Here is a 20,819-nt window from a genome sequence, read left to right on the forward strand (position 1 = left end):
GACGCTCGGCGTTAGGGGGCTAAAAGAAGGACTGGTCGGCTCGGAGTCAGTATACTGTGTCTGAGTAGGGCATTCATGTTAAACTGTTGCATGGTATCTCAGTGAGCTAGCACTATAAATCGGCATTAGTCCGGACTAGTACAAGCAGTCCACACACGTGCATGCACGTCTCTATATAAGTGCAATAATCTTGCACGCGACGCTGAACCCAATTTCATCTCACCTTCAGAACAAATCTCAAATAATATATATAATTAAAAAAAAAAATGGTGTAGTTTTGGTCGGACGAATCCCAATGTAAAAAGATTCTGTCAAGCTGAAATACATGGAATCATATGCCAATATTACAAAAACACATAACATGTCGACATGAACAAAGATGAATGTCTCGTGTACATGTCAATGAATCCTGTATGTGAGGTTATATCGTACACACACTTTATGTCAAATAATTGGAAGAAATGCTGGACCTGTTTCAATCGTTTCTCTCAGCTTGGATAAACTCCTTATCGGCAATAACAAACGTCACAGATGAAGTGTGAATGAGTGAGCCAGTTAACTGATTAGGTCGCATCAGCAGAGCTATGCAATCTTGCCAAGTTCACTATATTCACCAATCATATCACGTGATGTGCTGGCAAGTGTTTCATACGTTCGTGGTTCTGTTGGCTCGTATATATCTCGATCTGTCATTTCAGCCACTTCAGCAGCTGCCCCACCCTCCAGATCTGGCTTCTCTGTGTTAAGTGTGTAATATGTCTCTCCTGGTCCCTGGATTTCACGTGACATGACATTGAGGCCATCGTATGTTCGGTCTGCAAGTTGAGTTTCGTCGTTGTCTCGTGATTGTTTTGTTTGAACCTTTGACAGATGACTTGTGTTGTAGTAATCATGGGAGTCAGATTCCTGCAGCGATGGTCTGAAAATAGGGATATATGAAACATCAGGAATAAGATCTTAACGTTAATTCGTGGCTCTCCCCACCTAATCCATGTGATAACAAGCTAATAGTTTTATCACATTACGATGTTTTTGAAAATCATAATATCATCGTGTGTACTGGAAATGTAATCAATTGTTCAATTTGATTGGACCAGAGATTAAGTACCTTCGTCTCCTTCTCCAGCAAACAACACCGACGGCAACTCCTGCAACTACAACGACAACAATTGTTGTCACTGTCACTGCAGGTATAAGTGTTTCCTCACCCCCGACTGGATTGTTTTCCTGAGGTACATGTAAAGATGCTGGAAAAGAAGTTACACTTGTAACGTGGTTATGACAAATTGGATAATGGAGAATAATATACTGTGTTATCACAAGTTTGAATATGATCATTTTTGCAGATACTATTTTTTCTTATGATTGAAGATCAATCATATCTGTCACAACACTTATATTCTTAATGCTTGTCTTATATTAAATCTCTTTGTGAACGTTTGCAGCACATAATCCCTTCTTAAAGACACCTTCCGAACCTTCTGACGCATTCCAGTCGTCACATTTAGAAGATCAATCAGGTTTGTATTCAACGTAGATGTTTTGAACGTAGATTTATTAGTGATGAGCCAAATAGTTTCAGCGGGTTGAAAAAGCGAATTCACGTTTAAAGATTATGTACCTAAACCATAATTGTCACCATTATACTTAAACCACTCCACTGAGACACAATACAACAACGAAGGCAGATATCCTGAAAGCTTAATTCAAACTGACATCCCCAGAGAAAATGACGCGACCTTTGTAATCTATGATGACGCTATGAAGATCTACAGATTGAAAACCTAACATTTTGACAAGGTAGACATAACGTGAAAGAGTATCACCATGTTGATGTTACTTAATTTTGCAATACACTCTCAATCTTGAGAAATGTTGATACACTTGCTGTAAATAATGTGAGAACTGAACTATTTAGCAGCGTTAATGAAGTAAGATAAGTGTTTGAAATCATGAAACGGGCGGGTTTGCGGAAGAGGTGCTTCTGAATAAATATTTTTTTTATCAGTATTTCGATCAACAATAAAAACACTGACTGTGAAGTCAGAATGCTGCATTATAAAATTTCAAGGTAGAATATTGTGGAAGCCACCATACTTTTGGTTCCATTGTTATTTTGAGGTCCCTTCCGAAAGAAATTTGAGCTAGTAACATATAGATTCCCTTCTGATTCACGTGTATCACAACCACTGTACCTCCCTACCAGTCGGCATTCCGGCATGGTGACGTTACATCACTAAATGCAGGGTGTTCACCGTGGGACTCACCATCTTCAGAAAATACTCATTGCCAGTAAATCTACAGAATTATTGTTCTGTTCCGAAATTTGTACACCGCTTTGGACAGCATGGTGGAGAGACCGAGGATCACTGTCATACATACTCCAACTTTCATTTCATTCATAGTTCAAGTTATTTACAGTTGACAATCTAGGTTTAAGTATAATATGTATATAAATACATTTCAGATTTACTGTGAAGTGATTGCTAAACTGTTTACTTTATAACGTTCTATTTTGCATTATTTTAGCAAACAATGAACACAATCAATGGTTATTGTTGTGATAGCCGGATTTACCAATACATACTAAAACTAAGATATACTCACCCTTATCTGTAGAAACCTAGCACGTGTGTTAATCTGTGATGCTGATCTGTCCGCTGGGGTCGCATGTATCCTTTAACACAGCCGGAGAAACACTCACCTGAACATTTATTATTTATCCTCAATGCTTGAGAATATGTATGGTCACCATGGCTATCCAAACACATTTTCCTTATTAAAGCAATGGTGTTTTTACCTGTACAGTCCGTCTGCGTCCACCCTGGCTCACATCCCCTGTCACAGTCCCCTGTTGAATTACAGGAAGAGCTCGCCACACAGTGTCTGGAGGCACAGGTCTTGATACAGTTAGGCCCGTAGTGCTGGCTGTCACAGGCTAATAACACAAAAGCAAATCACTTGTTCAACAATCAGGAGATCAATACTTCATTTTGTTAGATTTGTGTGATGTGATGTAACCATTATTCCCAGTGTCTCTTTACTATCTGAAATATGTTTCCAGTAGCACAATACAAGTTTGTTATATACCTGTATAGTCAGGTTGTGTCAATCCTGCCTCACATCCACTGTCATAGTGCCCTGTTGTGTTACAGGATGGGTCCCCATACATTGTCTGGAGATACAGGTCTTGATACAATTATCTCCGTAATGTTGACTGTGTACTATCGATATGCACTGCATTCATCACTACAGATCGAATCCTCTTGGAATTGGCATACAGAATCATACCTGTACAGTCGTCCAGCGTCCACCCTGTTTATTAAAAATAAATAATGCACTAATTGATTGACCTCACAGATTTACCCTGGACACAGTCTAATGCACTAATTGATTGACCTCACAGACTTACCCTGTACACAGTCTAATGCACTTATTGATTGACCTCACAGACTTACCCTGTACACTGTCTAATGCACTAATTGATTGACCTTATAGACTTACCCTGTACACAGTCTAATGCATTAATTGATTGACCTCACATACTTACCCTGTCCACAGTCTAATGCACTAATTGATTGACCTCACAGACTTACCCTGTACACAGTCTATGCCCATCCATCCTGGTTTACATCTGGTAACACATTTTCCTGTCACATGATCACAGGGCGAGTTTCCTGCACAGTTTCTCTCAGTACATAGCAAGCTGCAATTATGTCCATAGGTCCCAGGGTAACATTCTGTAAAAGTATAGTGATATCGTCATATGTGCAAAGTTGCATCTAGATTGACCTAACATGTACATCACGAGAGTGACGTGTGTGCATATGTACACATACTACACGTTCAACTTTCTGTACACAGTATTCTACGTGACAATGCAACGTTTAAACATTATGTGTATCTGTCTATTTACACAGAAGAGTGGTGATGGTGTAGGAAATTTATGGTAATTACAAAATGTTCTTTACCAGAAGCAATGTAATTAATTCATATCACAATTATACATCCAAAACTAAAGATATTAGTAAAACTGCTGTTGTATTTACCTAGTTGTTGACCACTTTTATCAACTCATGTGGCTACCTAGCCAGCTGCCGTGTGGTTCTGTGCATGCCTTACATGCCTTGATTACATGCATCTATAAATGACTAATGCACAGCGCACCCTATTGGGCTTAAGAAAATGAAAATAGTCTACCTTGATACCCAACTGAAGCATCATAAAATGAAGACATCTTTTAAGTGTATGACCATTACAGCTGGTGTACCTTGTTTACAGTCCACCTCTATCCACCCAGGAAGGCACCCAGTGTCACATGACCCTATATGCCGGTCACATGACGACGGAGCAGCAGCACATTTCCTATTTCCACATGTCTCGTTACAGTTGACGCCATATTGGTCCTTATCACACGCTAGAAATGAAAGGTATCGTAAGTTTTCAGCGTGTGTTGAGAGGATGCTCAGAATCATTATGAACATGAGGTTAATGGTTATCATTATGCATTATTATTAAGACCTAGGTATTCAAGTTTATATCATTTTTCTCATACAAGAAATAAATCCATATTACAGCAAAAAGTATGTTTGTTCCTTACCAGTAGAACAATTTTGTCCTTGCCACCCTGGTCTACAGTCACCAGCACAGATCCCACTGAATCTGCCACAGGGCCCGTCAGAACAATGGCAGAAATGGTTGCAAAGTTGGCCAAAGGTTCCGTGACTGCAGACTAAAAACAGCATTGGCGTTGTTCATGTCTCTGCTTTAAACAGTTGGTCGTTAAGAAACAAGAACTGTATGGTGACGTTGATCGTAGAAATTACAAATAAGTGTCAGATGTTCTTATGAAAGCAAAGAGATCTGAAAGTCGTAGATGTTTATCCCTTTGGTTGGTTGGTTGGTTTGTTGTTTAACGCCGCGCTCAGCAATATTCCAGCTATATGACGGCGGTCTGTAAATAATCGAGTCTGGACCAGACAATCCAGTGATTAATATCATGAGCATCAATCCACGCAATTAGGGTCGATGACATGGATCAACCAAGTCAGCGAGCCTGACCACCCGATCCCGTTAGTCGCCTTTTACGACAAGCATAGTCATATCCCTTTGGTAAAACACATAAACCCTAGAATGCCGCTGACCATAATCAGGCGATCAGAAGATGAACTATGCACACTGAGCTGTGGAATATTGATCCAACTGACCACTCCTGGCATCAGAGCAACAATAGCTTAAATACTAATAATTCAAAGATCTTATGTGTGTTACAAGTATTAGTCTATTTATGTAACATGGGTACTTGCTAGGGAGGAACACTGTATATAGCAACACATCGCAGAGGGGCAACCGAAAATCAAAATATCCCTTGCATTACACTGCCTCCTCATTAAACAGTCATGATGGAATGGCATATCTGATGCAAAGATTGATCAACAAAACAAACAAAATATTTATCAATACCAAATATTTCCACCTCACACAGATTTAGTGTCTCTGTGCTGAGTGTGATGGTGAAGTATCTCCCTGTGCCGTCACACGTCACGTCGTACACGCTGTTGTCTGTTTCAGCTGTGTCAGAGGGGAAGATGTAGCAGGTGACGCCGGGTATGGAGCTGCTGGAGTTACTCAGGGAGAGGACAGCAGTTTGGAGTCTCCAAATATCTGAAATGGTGATCATTATAAGGCGACAAAAAATCATAAAACATAGCTGATAAAAGTCGTTTGTGCGATTCCGACCATAACATAAGCATGTATGTAACACATAGTTGTCCCCTTTTAAGAAATTATGTTCTCAAATTATATATCCTGTGTATGATATGTTAGTAAAAACTATGTGCCTTTCACATCTCATCAAAACTAACAAGATTTTTGTAATGTTGTTTGTGGTGAAACATTCACATCAACGAACACACACCAAGCATTTGTGGAAACTGTGATAGCATAGTGTTGATACTATGTCTTGCATCCAGTATACGTAGAATTCAGGAACGCCATAGCTTTGAGCGTAAATATTAATCGTAAATGCAAGAGAATAACCAGTTTAGATTTCCGCTTAACAGATTTAGTTTGGCAGAAAGGGCAAAATAGCTGTAAAAATTACGATTATATAAATGGATAAAATACGTGGTGACACTAAATGTTCAAAATACATCGTACTCTGGTTCTTCCGTTCCACAGAGGAGATTCTGAATCATCAATAAGAATATAGTAATTCTTTGAGGCAAATATTAAGGGAGACAGCTATTGTTTGACAAATGTAAATTCAAAGGGGAACTGGAACTGCAACATGTAATTCTGGGGTATTGTGTTCTTATTCCGTTTGACTTTAGCTTAGAATAATGAAAATATGACAAGCGAGGGGACACAATATCCACGTAGGTGCTAATATTCAAATATACGTCAACTAACTAGGATCCCTTCAGAGTCTTCAGGATGATGCAGAGTAAATACCTGAAATGGAATAGTTCGTTAACCTGTTTTAGGTAAGGTACTGACATATTAAAGGAATAACAAGCCGGTCGAATATTTCAGTTAATCCTGTTCCATAGGTAATCCAGACATAAGAATAAGCCGGCACCTGAAGTACAATGCATAAAGATGCCCTAAAAAAGTAAGATGCACATGTGATTTTATTATGCCTCAAAATGAGATTAACCAATCAGAGAGCAGAACTAATGACCCTACATGAGCCCGTATACCGTCAGTAAAATACCAAGATGGTTGTTACTGACCTGATAAGAGACCGTATACCGTCAGTAACAGCCATCTTGGATTTTCCAACATCCACCTCACATATTTCACATAACATTCTGGTACAGAAATTCTTTATGCGACACTTTTTGGTATTTTAATATAATCAATTTTGATGTGCAAGGACATTAATATTTTGTTGATCACCTTCTTGACTTTATTGAAATAGAATATCGTTAAAATTATCGACAAGGTTGTGTGTGTGTGTGTGTGTGTGTGTGTGTGTGTGTGTGTGTGTGTGTGTGTGTGTGTGTGTGTGTGTGTGTGTGTTTGTGTGTGTGTGTTTGTGTGTGTGCGTGCGTGCGTGCGTGCGTGCGTGCGTGCGTGTGAATATATTTTTTGCTTACCAAATATGACACCGTATACGGCAATAACATAACTAATAATATGTAGTAATTGCATATTTTGTTGATCACCTTCTTGACTTTATTGAAATAGAATATAGTTAAAATTATCGACAAGGTTGTGTGTGTGTGTGTGTGTGTGTGTGTGTGTTTGTGTGTTTGTGTGTGTGTGTGTTTGTGTGTGTGTGCGTGCGTGCGTGCGTGCGTGCGTGCGTGCGTGCGTGCGTGCGTGCGTGCGTGTGAATATATTTTTCTGCTAAATAATATGTAGTAATTGTTGGAAATGATATTGACAAAAATACCAAAAACGAAGTAGTCGCTTTATCATACCATGAAGATGATCAAAATATTACATGTAAAAAAGGGAAATTATTCATTTGAAAACCAAACAACCACTCACCAAATTACCACATATGAAATCTACATTTGCTTAGATATCCTGATGCAGATGTTATGAAATAGAGTATCTACATTGCATCTTGCTTATATGGGTCTGGAGTTCTTTTTCTGATACCGTCAGTAACAGCCATCTTGGATTTTCCAACACCCACCTCACATATTTCACATAACATTCTGGTACAGAAATTCTTTATGCGACACTTTTTGGTATTTTAATATAATCAATTTTGATGTGCAAGGACATTAATATTTTGTTGATCACCTTCTTGACTTTATTGAAATAGAATATCGTTAAAATTATCGACAAGGTTGTGTGTGTGTGTGTGTGTGTGTGTGTGTGTTTGTGTGTGTGTGTTTGTGTGTGTGCGTGCGTGCGTGCGTGCGTGCGTGTGAATATATTTTTTGCTTACCAAATATGACACCGTATACGGCAATAACATAACTAATAATATGTAGTAATTGCATATTTTGTTGATCACCTTCTTGACTTTATTGAAATAGAATATAGTTAAAATTATCGACAAGGTTGTGTGTGTGTGTGTGTGTGTGTGTGTGTTTGTGTGTGTGTGTGTGTTTGTGTGTGTGTGCGTGCGTGCGTGCGTGCGTGCGTGCGTGCGTGCGTGCGTGTGAATATATTTTTCTGCTAACCAAATATGACACCGTATACGGCAATAACATAACTAATAATATGTAGTAATTGTTGGAAATGATATTGACAAAAATACCAAAAACGAAGTAGTCGCTTTATCATACCATGAAGATGATCAAAATATTACATGTAAAAAAGGGAAATTATTCATTGAAAACCAAACAACCACTCACCAAATTACCACATATGAAATCTACATTTGCTTAGATATCCTGATGCAGATGTTATGAAATAGAGTATCTACATTGCATCTTGCTTATATGGGTCTGGAGTGCTTTTTCTGTAAATATGTTTATATAAGATAAATGTCAGCACATGAAACATTTGAATTTCTCTACAGCCCAAATATATCACATGCATACATCCTTCCCGGTTGTATATCCTGACGTCGTGTATCCTGTACTGCTGTCCCAGGTCCACTGTCCACACACTTGGATACCAACGAGCGTGGAAGCAGGAGTTGTTCATCATTTCCTGGTCCCGGTTCCCATCTACAGCCTTGTCTGCAGACCACGCAGCCCGCCAGACTCCAGAAGGAGATGTTGCTGATTTTCCTTTCGCAATGTTTCCTGTTTGGATATATATTTTCAAAGACATGTCACACAAAGACTTGACCTGACCAGAATGGTTTATATTGTTCAGAAGGAGATGGATCTTTCTGGTGAGGCATATGTTATGCATAATAAAGACAATGTTTATTCGGTTTGCCTGAGCTGTTTTCTCGTTTTGAATAATTTTGGACATAAAACTATGAATAAAAGGTATCTTCATAGAAACGAATGTGACATTTCCCCCATTTTGTGCAAGAAGCAGGATTTACGTTTGCAAAGTTTCAATAGGATTCAAAGCCTGGGAATCTTCTGGACTTTTCTCTGCGTGCGAAATTTGAAATTGCATTTGGCATTGCGACATAAATGTCGCATCAATCATAGAATTTCTTTGATTAAAAGTCAAAAACCGTCTTGGAGAGTGTATACAGCACTCTGTTAACCTTTCGGCTTCAGTTGTCATTTATTGCATCATAACTTCATCATAACGTCATGACATACCAGAGTGATGACATGTATGTCTCACAGCTGTTGGAGTACCCGTCGAAAGAGAATATTATGGAAATCAACAATAACTTTTATATTTACCGTGTTGATAAGCATTATGTGCTCTCATATTTTAGGTGTCATCGAAGATTCAATGCACAGCAGTTGGAACATTTGAAACCTACTTCATTCAATAAATAGTCTCAGGGAGCCATTAAACTAACAAATGTAAATATATAACGTCAACTCCAGGCAACACAGCGGTGACAACTACACGAACGGATCTCTGAAAATTAGTGATGACACCAGGAGTTCACGAAAAGAGAAATCATGTCCTGCTCTACTGGTAGCACCTGCCACTCAAACAATTTGCATGAAATGTAAGTAAACTAACCAGAATCAAATATAATCTAGCTCATCTGAATCGAAACTGATTCTTTTCAAAATCGGAAATGTCATTAACCATGTTTATTGTGCATCACAGGCAACGTTGATGCTTCCACCTTATCGACTGAAAAGTAAATCTACCATACATGTATTAGTGTAATATGTCACCATAAGAGTACATGCAGTTATAATTTTCATGACGCAAAAATACGTATTGCGAAATTATGAAAGACAGTCAACACTGAATTGAAATACTAAGAAATCAACAATTTAGCCTATTTGGGAGATTAGGTTGAATCAGTCATATTTGAATATGTATTATATTCATATTCATACCACCCGAAAAGGCTGTTATTGTTGTCGTGTACGTGATAGTGAGTGAGCGAGTGATAATGATGTTGCGCCGCTTTAAGAAGTATTCATTCGTACCAATTAGGGGGGACCTTATAAATGGGTTTCAGACATTGCACTTACCCAGGCCCTCAGCTTTACGGGCCAACATTGTACCCACAACAGGCAACCGTCAATATATTTATGCCTAAACACAGCTTAAGTAATAAAGTTTGGGGATTATTGCACTTATATCGCGACGTGCATGCACGTGCGTGTGTGTGTCTGCTTGTACTAGTCCGGACAAATGCTGATTTTATAGTGCTAGCCCACTGAGATACCATGCCGCAGTTTACATGAATACCCCATTCAGACACAGTATACTGACTCCGAGCCGACCAGTTCTTGTTTTAGCCCCTTAATGACCAGCGCCAGACAGGGTAACAACAAGTACAAACTTTTAACGACTTTTGGTATGACGCGGCCGGGGATCAAACTCCGGACCTTCCGCTCTCCGGACGGACGCTCTACCATGAGACCACGGAGGTGGTACAAATACAGGTGGTACAAATACAGCAGAATGTGTTGAAATAGTTATTGTAAGTATGGGGCTGATCATAAAGAAATATAAGGGCACTTTCTGTTGTTGTTTCCAAATCGATTTCATTTTACATTACACCTTTCTGGCAGGTAGCTCCATGTCCTCCCATCCAGCCAGCATCACAGTCACCTCCACAAACTCCTGTTGTCTGGTCACAGGAGTCCCCACAGTGACAGGAGTAGAAGCAGGAGTCTCCGAACTTTCCTGTTGGACAGGAACCTGTAAAACATACTCAGGGGTGAAATACATCAAACATCAGATGCATACATTTGCGATCAAGTTCACAAATATCTTCCATTCAGCACTTTTTGGATAGAGAATTTAAAACTACAGTAAAGTACGGTTATAACGAACTCAAAGGGACTACTAATTTTAGTTCGTTATAACCGTAGTTCGTTATAAGCATATATACAGCATAACTACAGCAAATAGGCGGGACCAAAAGGTAAGTTCGTTATATCCGTCAGTTCGTTATAAGCGTGTTCGTTATAAGCGTAGTTTACTGTATCTGCATTACAAACTTGCACACACACGCATGCAGGTAGGCACGCAGGCGCGCAAGCACACACGCACACACACAGACTCACATGCAGGCACACACAAGACACGCACGCACGCACTCACGCACGCACACACACACATATACTCTTAAAAAAGAAACGCAAACCTTTGTGTGAGGTAGGAAAATACATACGAGGAACCGTACAAGGTATTGAGGCAAAAATCATTTGATGATTGTATTCATCTCAGTTATCGGTACATAGAAAAGGTCCAAGGTGAAGGCCAGCTACCATCAATTATGCGTATGTTCCCCGTTGGAAGAGACGAGTATTAGAATCAAATCCTGGGAAATGGTAGCCCACTCGGCCTGCAACGCAAAGGCCAACTGCTGCAAAGTCTGGGGTTGTGGCTGATATCGAGGTAGCCGTCTATCCAATTCATCCCACAGGTGCTCTATCAGGTTCAAATCCGGGGATCTGGAGGGCCAGGGGAGAACATCAGCGTTGTTGTTGTGTAGACAGGCTCTTGTGATCATTGCAGTATGCGGTCGAGCGTTGTCCCGCTGGAATACAATTGCGACTCTGTTGTCTAACGCGAGTCACCACTGGGAATAGTGTCCGTCTCTGGTCAGGGACGTCCTCAAGGTTTGACCAATTACTTGTACATCAAATGGCCTTCATGAAAAAACAAACAGTGCCGCTCAAATAAGATAAGTGAAGTACGTAGATCATAGACTACAGATGGATCCACTGTTCAGAGACACTTAACATTGTCAGCAGAGTGGAAACAGACGTCTTGGTGCACATTCTGGTTAGAGTTCCCATTTCAGCTTTGTCTGCAGACCAGGCAGTCGAGTAGGAGATGAACATTTCACTCAAGTAATGAACACAAGTAGTGTTCAGAATAGATATTACACTGTACGAGGCATACATATTCCTTCAAAATCAAACCATACATTCAAACGCATCGATGCCTAAAATGGTATTTATATTACTTGTAATAGAAATATGTTGTATGGATATGTTGACAGGCAAGGGCGAATCCAGAATATGAACCCTCGACACACACCCAAACACCAACCCAACCAATCGCCCAACCAAATACTCACTCGGGGGCAAATCCAGAAAACTTACGCTCGACACGACGATCGGGACAACATGTAGTACAGTAAGTTGCAGCCACCTTTGTTCGAAAAACCTTTGAGAACATTGCATTATCAAATGTATTTTATACCTTTCAAATGGTTTTGTGAAAACATATACGCAGACTAAGCATTCAATTCATAGTTATCATGATAGTGTTTCGGGGTTTGTCTGCAACATGCCGGTGTTCTCTGGTGTCATCACACTGGCAAACATCTTCTGCCTGCATCACTTCCGGTCTTCCTTTCCGAGAACACTCCACTGCCTACTAGATCAGATCTGAAATTTCAAGAAATTCAAACGAATGTGGGAAAATTATGAGCTTGCTTCTCGCACTAGGACTGATAGTGAGGAATGTCGATCGGCTACCCTATTGACATGTATTGGTCCAGATGTCTTAGACATTGTAGATGGATTAGAATTTGAAAATGAAGCAAATAGACAGAAGGTGGACAAAATACTGGAAAAACTTGAACATTATTGTATAGGGGAAACAAATGAAACTTGGGAAAGATACAATTTCAACAGAAGGGGCCAGGAACAATTCGAGTCCATTGATTCTTATGTTGCAGTATTAAGAAATCTTGCAAAGAGTTGCAACTATGGGGATTTAGCGGAGTTATTGACCCGTGACAGGATGGTAATGGGCATCAACGATAATGCAACAAGAAAGAGATTGTTACAAGCTTCAAAACTGTCTGTAAAGGACTGCATAGATATTTGTAGGTCGCATGAAAGTGCGACGAGACGTCTGAAATCACTATCGCAAGCTGAAGATGTTCAGTTTGTAAGTCAAAGGAAACCCAACAAGTCATAGAAACCTAATGCTAAGCAACAGATCAAAACATCTGAACTGCTCAAATGTAAGTTCTGTGGAAAGAGGCATGAGTTTCAAAAGAAAGAATGTCCGGCATGGGGTAAGACTTGTGCAAAATGCAAAAAGAGAAATCACTTTGCTGCTTTGTGTCCTGGAAAGAGCAAAGACAGGGTTCACATGGTGGATAGTGATAGTGAAGATAGTGAGTGTAACTTCTGACTGTGTCAATTCTGTACAAGTTGATGAAATGAACTTGGTCAATCAGAATTACCCCAAAAAGATATTTGCAACATTGGTTGTGAATAGAGAGGTAGTTGAATTTCAACTTGACTGTGGGTCAACTGTTAACATTCTGCCTTCCGTGTATACTCAAGTGTTCAGGGATGACAAATTCAGTAAATTGGACACTAATCTGATTTCCACACTGCAAATGTACAACGGTGCTGAGACAAAAACTCTTGGGAAGATACGTGAGTCACAAAAAGAATGGCCGCAGGTACAGCGTTGAGTTTCTAATTGTGTCTGAGAAGGGTTGCAATCTAATATTAGGGGCACGAGCTGTTGAACAGATGCAACTGATCACTGTGAACTTTGACAATATTCTGTTGATGGAATCACCCGAGGTGAATCTAACTGCTGACTCTTCACTTGAACCTGGGAAACTGGAAATCACTGATATCAAACAAAATTATCAGGATTTGATTGATGGTGAGGGAACTCTGGAAGGCTTTCTACACTTGGAGGTTGACAATACTGTAACCCCAGTACAGTTACCATGTCGCAAGATTCCTGTTGCTGTACAATCTCAGCTGAAATCTGAACTGGAAAGACTGATGGAGCAGAAGATTATTACACCTGTTGACATACCAACAGGCTGGGTGTCAGCTTTGGTGGTGGTGCAGAAGCCGAGGACAAACAAAATCAGGATCTGTATCGACCCGAAACCGTTAAACAAGGCACTTAAGAGAAACCATTATCCGATAATGACTATAGATGATGTGTTGCCTAAGTTGGCCAAGGCAAAATGTTTCTCTTCGGTGGATGCCAAAAATGGGTTCTGGCATGTTCAGTTGGATGAACAGAGCAGTTACCTGACAACATTTGAAACTCCCTGGGGGAAGTACTGTTGGCTCCGTATGCCATTTTGCCTCTCACCAGCTCCAGAAGGGTTCCAACAACGACTGAATGATGCCATATCTGGACTGGATGGTGTTCGTGCGATTCATGATGATATCTTAGTTTACGGCGTGGGAGAAACTGATCAGGATGCTGAGGTCGATCACGACAAGAAATTGATCATCCCTTTTTAATTGTTGTCGAGCGAAGGACATCAAACTGAATGAGTCTAAACTGAAGTTGAAACTGCCAAAAGTGCCCTACCTGGGTCATGTACTCCAAAATTGATGAGACCAAGGTTGAGGCTATCAAGAAAATGCCTTCACCTACTGACAAACAAGGTGTGCAACGCATCTTGGGGATGGTCAACCATGTGCAAAAGTTTGTACCCAATCTCTCTGAAATCACCGCTCCACTGAGAGATCTGCTGAAAGGTGAAGTGAACTTTCGATGGGACAACACTGTACATGGACAGTGCTCAGAGAAGATTAAGCACATTCTGTCAGAACCTCCTCTTGAGAAAGAGCCTCCTGAGCGCACCTAAAAGGCTGCAACGCATGATGCTACGGTTGCAGAAGTACGACTTTACAGTGGTGTACAAGAAAGGAAGCCTGATGTTCATGGCTGACACATTAAGTCCGGCGTACTTACCACATGACAGACAATTGATCACTGACGAAGGCCAAGTGTTGATGATAGACATGAGGAGCCCAACAGCTATTGACATTGAGACAATTCAAATGGTCGAGCATTTATCCATATCTCAACAGAGACTAGCTGAACTGAAACAAGCCACAAGCAAAGATACTTGCATGAGCAAGCTGATGCAGCTCATACGGCAAGGCTTGCCACCGTCAAAGGAAGATGTACCACACTCAGTACGTGAGTACTTTACCTTTCGGGACGAACTCGCTATGCAGAATGGCGTAGTATTCAAGGGCGAGCGTGTTGTTGTACCTGCAGGTATACGTGGTAACATCATGGAGAGAATTCACTCAAGCCACATCGGTGTGCAAGGGTGTATACGACGAGCAAAAGAACTTGTCTACTGGCCGAACATGGGACAGGAGATAATAGATCTTGTAAGCAAGTGTGAAACCTGCAACACCCTACAACAAGACCAAAGCATGGAGCCTTTGATCAGTCATCATATTCCTACTCGTCCCTGGGAGAAACTGGGATGTGATTTGTTTGAGTTTGATCAGAAAGACTTTTTGATTACTGTGGACTATAATTCCGACTTCTTTGAAGTTGACAGACTTCACAGCAAGAAAGCTCCTGAAATCAACAAGAAGCTCAAGTCACATCTAGCTAGACATGGGATTCCAAATCAGATTATCTCCGATAACAGTCCACCGTTCAACTCTGAAGCTTTTCGTAAGTTCTCAGACAACTATGAATTTGAGCATGTTACGTCGTCACCTCGTTACCCACATTCCAACGGGAAAGTTGAAAGCGCGGTGAAGATAGCTAAGAAGCTGATGACAAAGTCACTACATGCCCAAACTGATCCTTACTTAGCTCTCCTAGACTGGCGAAATGTTCCGACAGAGGGAATCGGATTTTCTCCGGTACAGCGACTCTTTAGCAGGAGAACAAAGACCAAACTCCCAACAGCAAGTACACTTTTACAACCAAAGACCGTTAATGGTGTGTCAGACAAGATAGCTTGTAAAAAAACTAAACAAGCTTACTACTTCAATAGAGGCACCAACGAACTTCCTGCTCTGAAGGAGGGAGATGTGGTAAGAGTCAAGCCTACTAAGTTCGACAAACAGTGGAAGAAAGCTGTTATAGAACAACAGGTGGATGTGAGGTCGTATGAACTGCGTACAGAAGATGGCAGTAACTTGCGCAGAAACAGACGACATTTGAGAAAGTCTCATGAAGCTCCTCCATTGTTTGTGGATACAGATATGGCTGAAAGGAACCAGTTAGAACCAGATCTGTGTGTGGAAAGAACTTCCGCTGAAACTCCTATGAGGAACTGTACTGACAAGCCTGTAGACCAAACATCAAGCAAAACTACAGAGAGAGTTCAGATTCCTGCACAGACAACTAGACAGTCAAGTGAGACAACTAAGAAGAGAACTTCTCGTGGTCGTGTGATAAAACAACCGTCTAGATTCAGAGGTTATCTTACAAATTATGAACTTTAAAGTAAACCTGTTTTGCAGTAAAATTGTGTTATGGATTGTAAGCCTTTTTGAAAGGACGAAGAACTGTTTAGTTTTTATGTTATGAACTGTGTGCCTTACTAAGGACGAAATCAATTCATAACCTTTATTGTGTTGACAGTTTGGGAAGTGTTTCAAATATGCTTTCGGTTTTCAGCAACTGAGCTGGTAAGAACAAAGACTTGTTTTACCATTAGTATTGCATTAATGTTTCAAGACTTAAAAGGTTACCCTTAAAAGGGGAGATGTTACGTATTGATGGCTTGAGAGTTACCTCCCGTACTGTACGCATATAGGCATGACGTCACTGTGAGCGTCGTCTGATGGCGTTGTAGAAGCTCAGAAGTACATTCAATGACCAACCACTTCTAGTTGTCATACGTTTGTAGTGATGAAGTCAAGTAGCATTAAACACTTAACAATTACTACTTGAAAGTGATTCATAAACACATGCTCATGATATAGTCGGAATTGTACAATCGACTCTGCTGTATGCACAGAATTCTATTCGATTAGGAAAGGGTTTTGTCGCTTTATTTACACATCAGTCTGACAGCCTCAACCTGACACGCCCTTATATAAGTGAAATATTGTCACAGTCAAACTCACTCAATCTAACCGGCCATAAACACTCCAATACACTCACACACTCACTCACTCACTCAGCCACCCAAACACCAATCCACCTGCCCAAGCACACTCTCTCACTCACTCACTCCTTTTATCCCTTCCTTTTCCATGTCCTTCCACCCAGTCCCTATCATAGACATCTCCACAAACAACAGTTTCCTGGTTACAGTATTGTCCACAGTGACAGGAATATAGCTTCAAGAATCTCCGAACGTTCCCCGGGAACAAGAACATACATTTTAACGTCGCGTTCAAGATTTTTTCACTCATAAAGGAAGTGCATGAATTAGTCCGGACTTATGTCTTGATAGTGCAATCTCATTTAGATACCATGCAGCACTTTGTAAGTTTGACACACACATTGTAGAGCCTCCGAGTCGGGCAGTCCTTACTTTACCCCTAACGCTGAGCCCCAGACAGCGTAACAACAAGTGTAATCTTTTAATGTATTTGGTATGACACGACTCGGGAATCGAACCATCGACCCCTTCCCCTCTTTAGACACAGAGGCGATTTGTTCAACAGATGGTAGTAATCAAATTATATTGCATGCATTTTGTCTTAGCCTTTGCTATCAGACATCGTTTCTGATTCACTGTACATCACCATCTTCTACAACTTTACTCCCCTTTAAGCAAGCCATAAACTGTAATACCGTCGCGCTCAGTGTGTTGTACAGTGATTGTCTTGGCTAAAACTCTCGTGCAACAATAATGCAAAATGAGGTAGTGACATTACAGTAATCGACGTAAAGATATATTGTATATCAAATAAGGAAGCATGATGTGTCATTCACCCAGGATAGCCTGTATCGAGCAAGCCGATGTGACCACGATGACAGTCAGCATCCACACACCCGCCATGTTTGACAACCCGGACGTAGTATCCGCTTGACTGTATAGCTGGGACACCTGGCGTTGCACGCCGTCAAAATAAACTTGGACGTCTATGAGCTGGGGGCTGCTAACATACAATGTAAATATCTGAAATGCATGTCTCTCTTTGCCCTGTATCATGCAAGTAAACGCAAGGACGTAAAAGACATGTTAGGTGGTCTTATAATATTCAGCTTTCAAAATGTGTTATAACTTGCATTGTAATACATAACGTGGACACATTAATGGCCAAGTCTCTGATAGGTCCGATACTCGATCCCCGAACATTTCGAGGTTATTCATAAAGTAAGAAAAGTCTACCTTCCTCAGTTTATGAATAAGATATGATCACTGTTTTACATCAGTTGCATGAATCACACACACACACACACACACACACACACACACACACACACACACACACACACACACACACACACACACACACACACACACACACACACACACACACACACACACACACACACACACACACACACACACACACACACACACACACACACACACACACACACACACACAACATGTGTTCTTAATCTCCATCATTGTCTTATGGTACTAAGGAGTCAGACAAACCGAAATAATATTATTAATGAGCGTTACACACACGACTTTTGGATTATGTAGTCGTTGCAGCTGTCGACTAAATGGAGAGTTTGCAGCAGATGTTGCATACTTAATTTCTATGACAGTTATACTTCCTTAATAGTGTGGATAGGTGAAAAGCATGCATACGTAACAGGAAGTGTGTATTCGGGTGGCTTCATCCACGTAATGGGAAGAGGTCATGATCAAGCTGCACTTGTCTTCAGGAAACAACACACAGCTTCCTTCCAGTGTAAGGTAAAAGTTACAATGCCATGATTATAAATGACAAAGGCATAGGTTATTTGAGTACATTGTCAGATTACGGTACGTGTATGTTTAAAACTCACAATGAAAGGGTGTATTTTAAAGCATAATGTGATTTGGTCTCACTGGATATGAAAGAGAACAAAATCTACTTCCCTGTGACATTCTAAGCGTTACCTCTACTAATTGGAGGTTGGAAGTTACAACTTACTCACAGTGCATATCCCTTAAGTATGCCATAAAAATGTTATCGTGGGTTCTATTCCGAGTTAGTTTACCATATCATATTTGTCAGTATCACACCCTCCCAAGCTGGCGACCCGTGATATCATTGTTAGTGAGGAATGTTCAAAGTGGTTGTAAGTGTGGACGGATGGGGTAGAACCTAACTGGAATGCTGTTAAAATCGGCGTTATACCCAACTAATTCACTCACTCACTTATTATTGATATCAGTCTACTGTCGAATCAGAAGCTACCCATGTTATTCATACGCTACCCTTATTCCAGCAATGTCTTTTTGTAAGGTTGAAATTAGACGATGCGCCAACTTTTTTCGAGTAATAAATAAATAACTACACTTGTCCTCATTAGAAACGTGAAATAAACTCACTGTAGTAAAAACGGTATCTAGCAGGGACTCGTTTGGTAATCTACATACATTGCATGTTGCATACATAACCAATGAAATTATCGTCACTGGTGTTTAAAGACAGGACAGTTGCTATAGAAAGTGCGATAACCAACAATGTTTACATGCATGCTATATGCACGTTGTAGTGTTTGCTCTTATACTTTGACGCATTAATAGTTTTGTTAAACTATTTAATTAAAAATGAGTGCACATATTTTCTAAGACGGTTCATATTGCAAAGTTCCATTGCTGCACTTTCCAACATTACAGTATTTTTAGTGATTCCTAACAAAACAGCTCTGCGTGACAAAGGGATGCGTTCAAATGTCATCATTTGTTTCAATTTTCTAACCCGGAGCCTGTATATAACATAGCATTGCTTCCAGTATCAGTGACGGGTATTGATATATGTCAATGTGTGATGTGTCAACAACATTTTCTGCCATTCTCACACTCGATGGAACAGTTGGGAATATTTGGGAATATGTAAATTTAGATTTATCTCCACTGAACTTAGACATTTTAATCTGGTGAACAATGTTTTGCCAATTCTTGTTAAATGTTCCAGGTAGCTGAGTGTAAGTATGAACCGGAATTATTGCAGAGGGTTGGCAAGGGAAATACAGCTTTTTTATTCGGGAGGTCAAGTGAAATGAAACGTCACGTTAAAGGTTATTTTATTCAGTTTGCATGACTCTGCGTGTCTGGCTGCTTATACTAGTCGGGAATCAATTCGGCTGTTAAGTGCTAATCCACTGATATACCACGCCACAGTTTTACATTGATACACCTTCAGATACATCAGAGTGTACACCGAGCCGGCCAGTCCTCATTTTATTCCGTAAATCCCGAGTGCTAGGCAGGGTAACAACAACTACCAAACGTCTCTTGGTATGACGCAACCAGGGAATATGAGCACCAAACTTCCGCGATCCACGCCAGGCCGGGTAACATCAACCACAACGGTTCGTTGTAAGCATACACACAGCACACATACAGCAAATGCCCAGGATAAAAAAGTATTCTATATCCGTCAGTTTGTTATAAGCATGTTTGTTATAAACGTAGTTTACTGTTGCATGACGCGACCAGGGAATCTGAGCACCGAGCTTCCACGATCTACGCAGGCGCTGTACCCACTACAACACGGATATTGCCTTGAACCATTGACATTCGTTGACAAATGAGTTCGCGTTTTTCAAGGTGGCTTTATCAAGGAGATGTATCGCTTCATCCCGCTGTGCTCCAGCACACAAATTATTTGAAACGTAAAGCTAACTGGGCCAATCTTGCTCATTGGTGATGCCATTTATCGTGACTTAAATTTCGTGGCAACAGTGTTAGAAGGTAAATGAGAACGTATCTTGTACTTGGTGAAATAAAGAGAACAGCTTGTATATATGTATTAATGACATAAATCAGACACACGTATTATCCCTCTGTGTTCTATAAGTCATGGCAAATGCATACACACGCCCTCCATGGCAAATTTGGTATATGAATCAGACACACACAATCCCCTGAGTCTCAGATTATGAATTAGTGTTAGATTCATAAA

General features: G+C 40.4%; 2 protein-coding genes across 2 annotated transcripts; one reads left to right on the forward strand and one right to left on the reverse strand.

Moving 5' to 3' along the window:
* Window positions 1-262: 262 nt before the first annotated feature.
* On the reverse strand, window positions 263-6,527 carry LOC125372096 (multiple epidermal growth factor-like domains protein 10). The gene is made up of 7 exons (XM_048381091.1): window positions 5,464-6,527; window positions 4,601-4,732; window positions 4,271-4,417; window positions 3,597-3,740; window positions 2,801-2,938; window positions 1,109-1,247; window positions 263-919 (listed from the first exon to the last, which is right to left on the reverse strand). Exons 1-7 carry the CDS (start codon window positions 5,699-5,701, stop codon window positions 583-585), a joined length of 1,275 nt encoding a protein of 424 aa, XP_048237048.1. The 5' UTR covers window positions 5,702-6,527; the 3' UTR covers window positions 263-582.
* An 8,106-nt stretch (window positions 6,528-14,633) lies between these two features.
* On the forward strand, window positions 14,634-16,232 carry LOC125372077 (uncharacterized protein K02A2.6-like). The gene has a single exon (XM_048381026.1). It carries the CDS (start codon window positions 14,634-14,636, stop codon window positions 16,230-16,232), a length of 1,599 nt encoding a protein of 532 aa, XP_048236983.1.
* Window positions 16,233-20,819: the final 4,587 nt, after the last annotated feature.

Source organism: Haliotis rufescens, unplaced genomic scaffold, assembly GCF_023055435.1.
Source record: "Haliotis rufescens isolate VD_foot unplaced genomic scaffold, xgHalRufe1.0.p SCAF_35, whole genome shotgun sequence".
In the NCBI taxonomy this organism is placed as follows: Eukaryota; Metazoa; Mollusca; class Gastropoda; order Lepetellida; family Haliotidae; genus Haliotis; species Haliotis rufescens.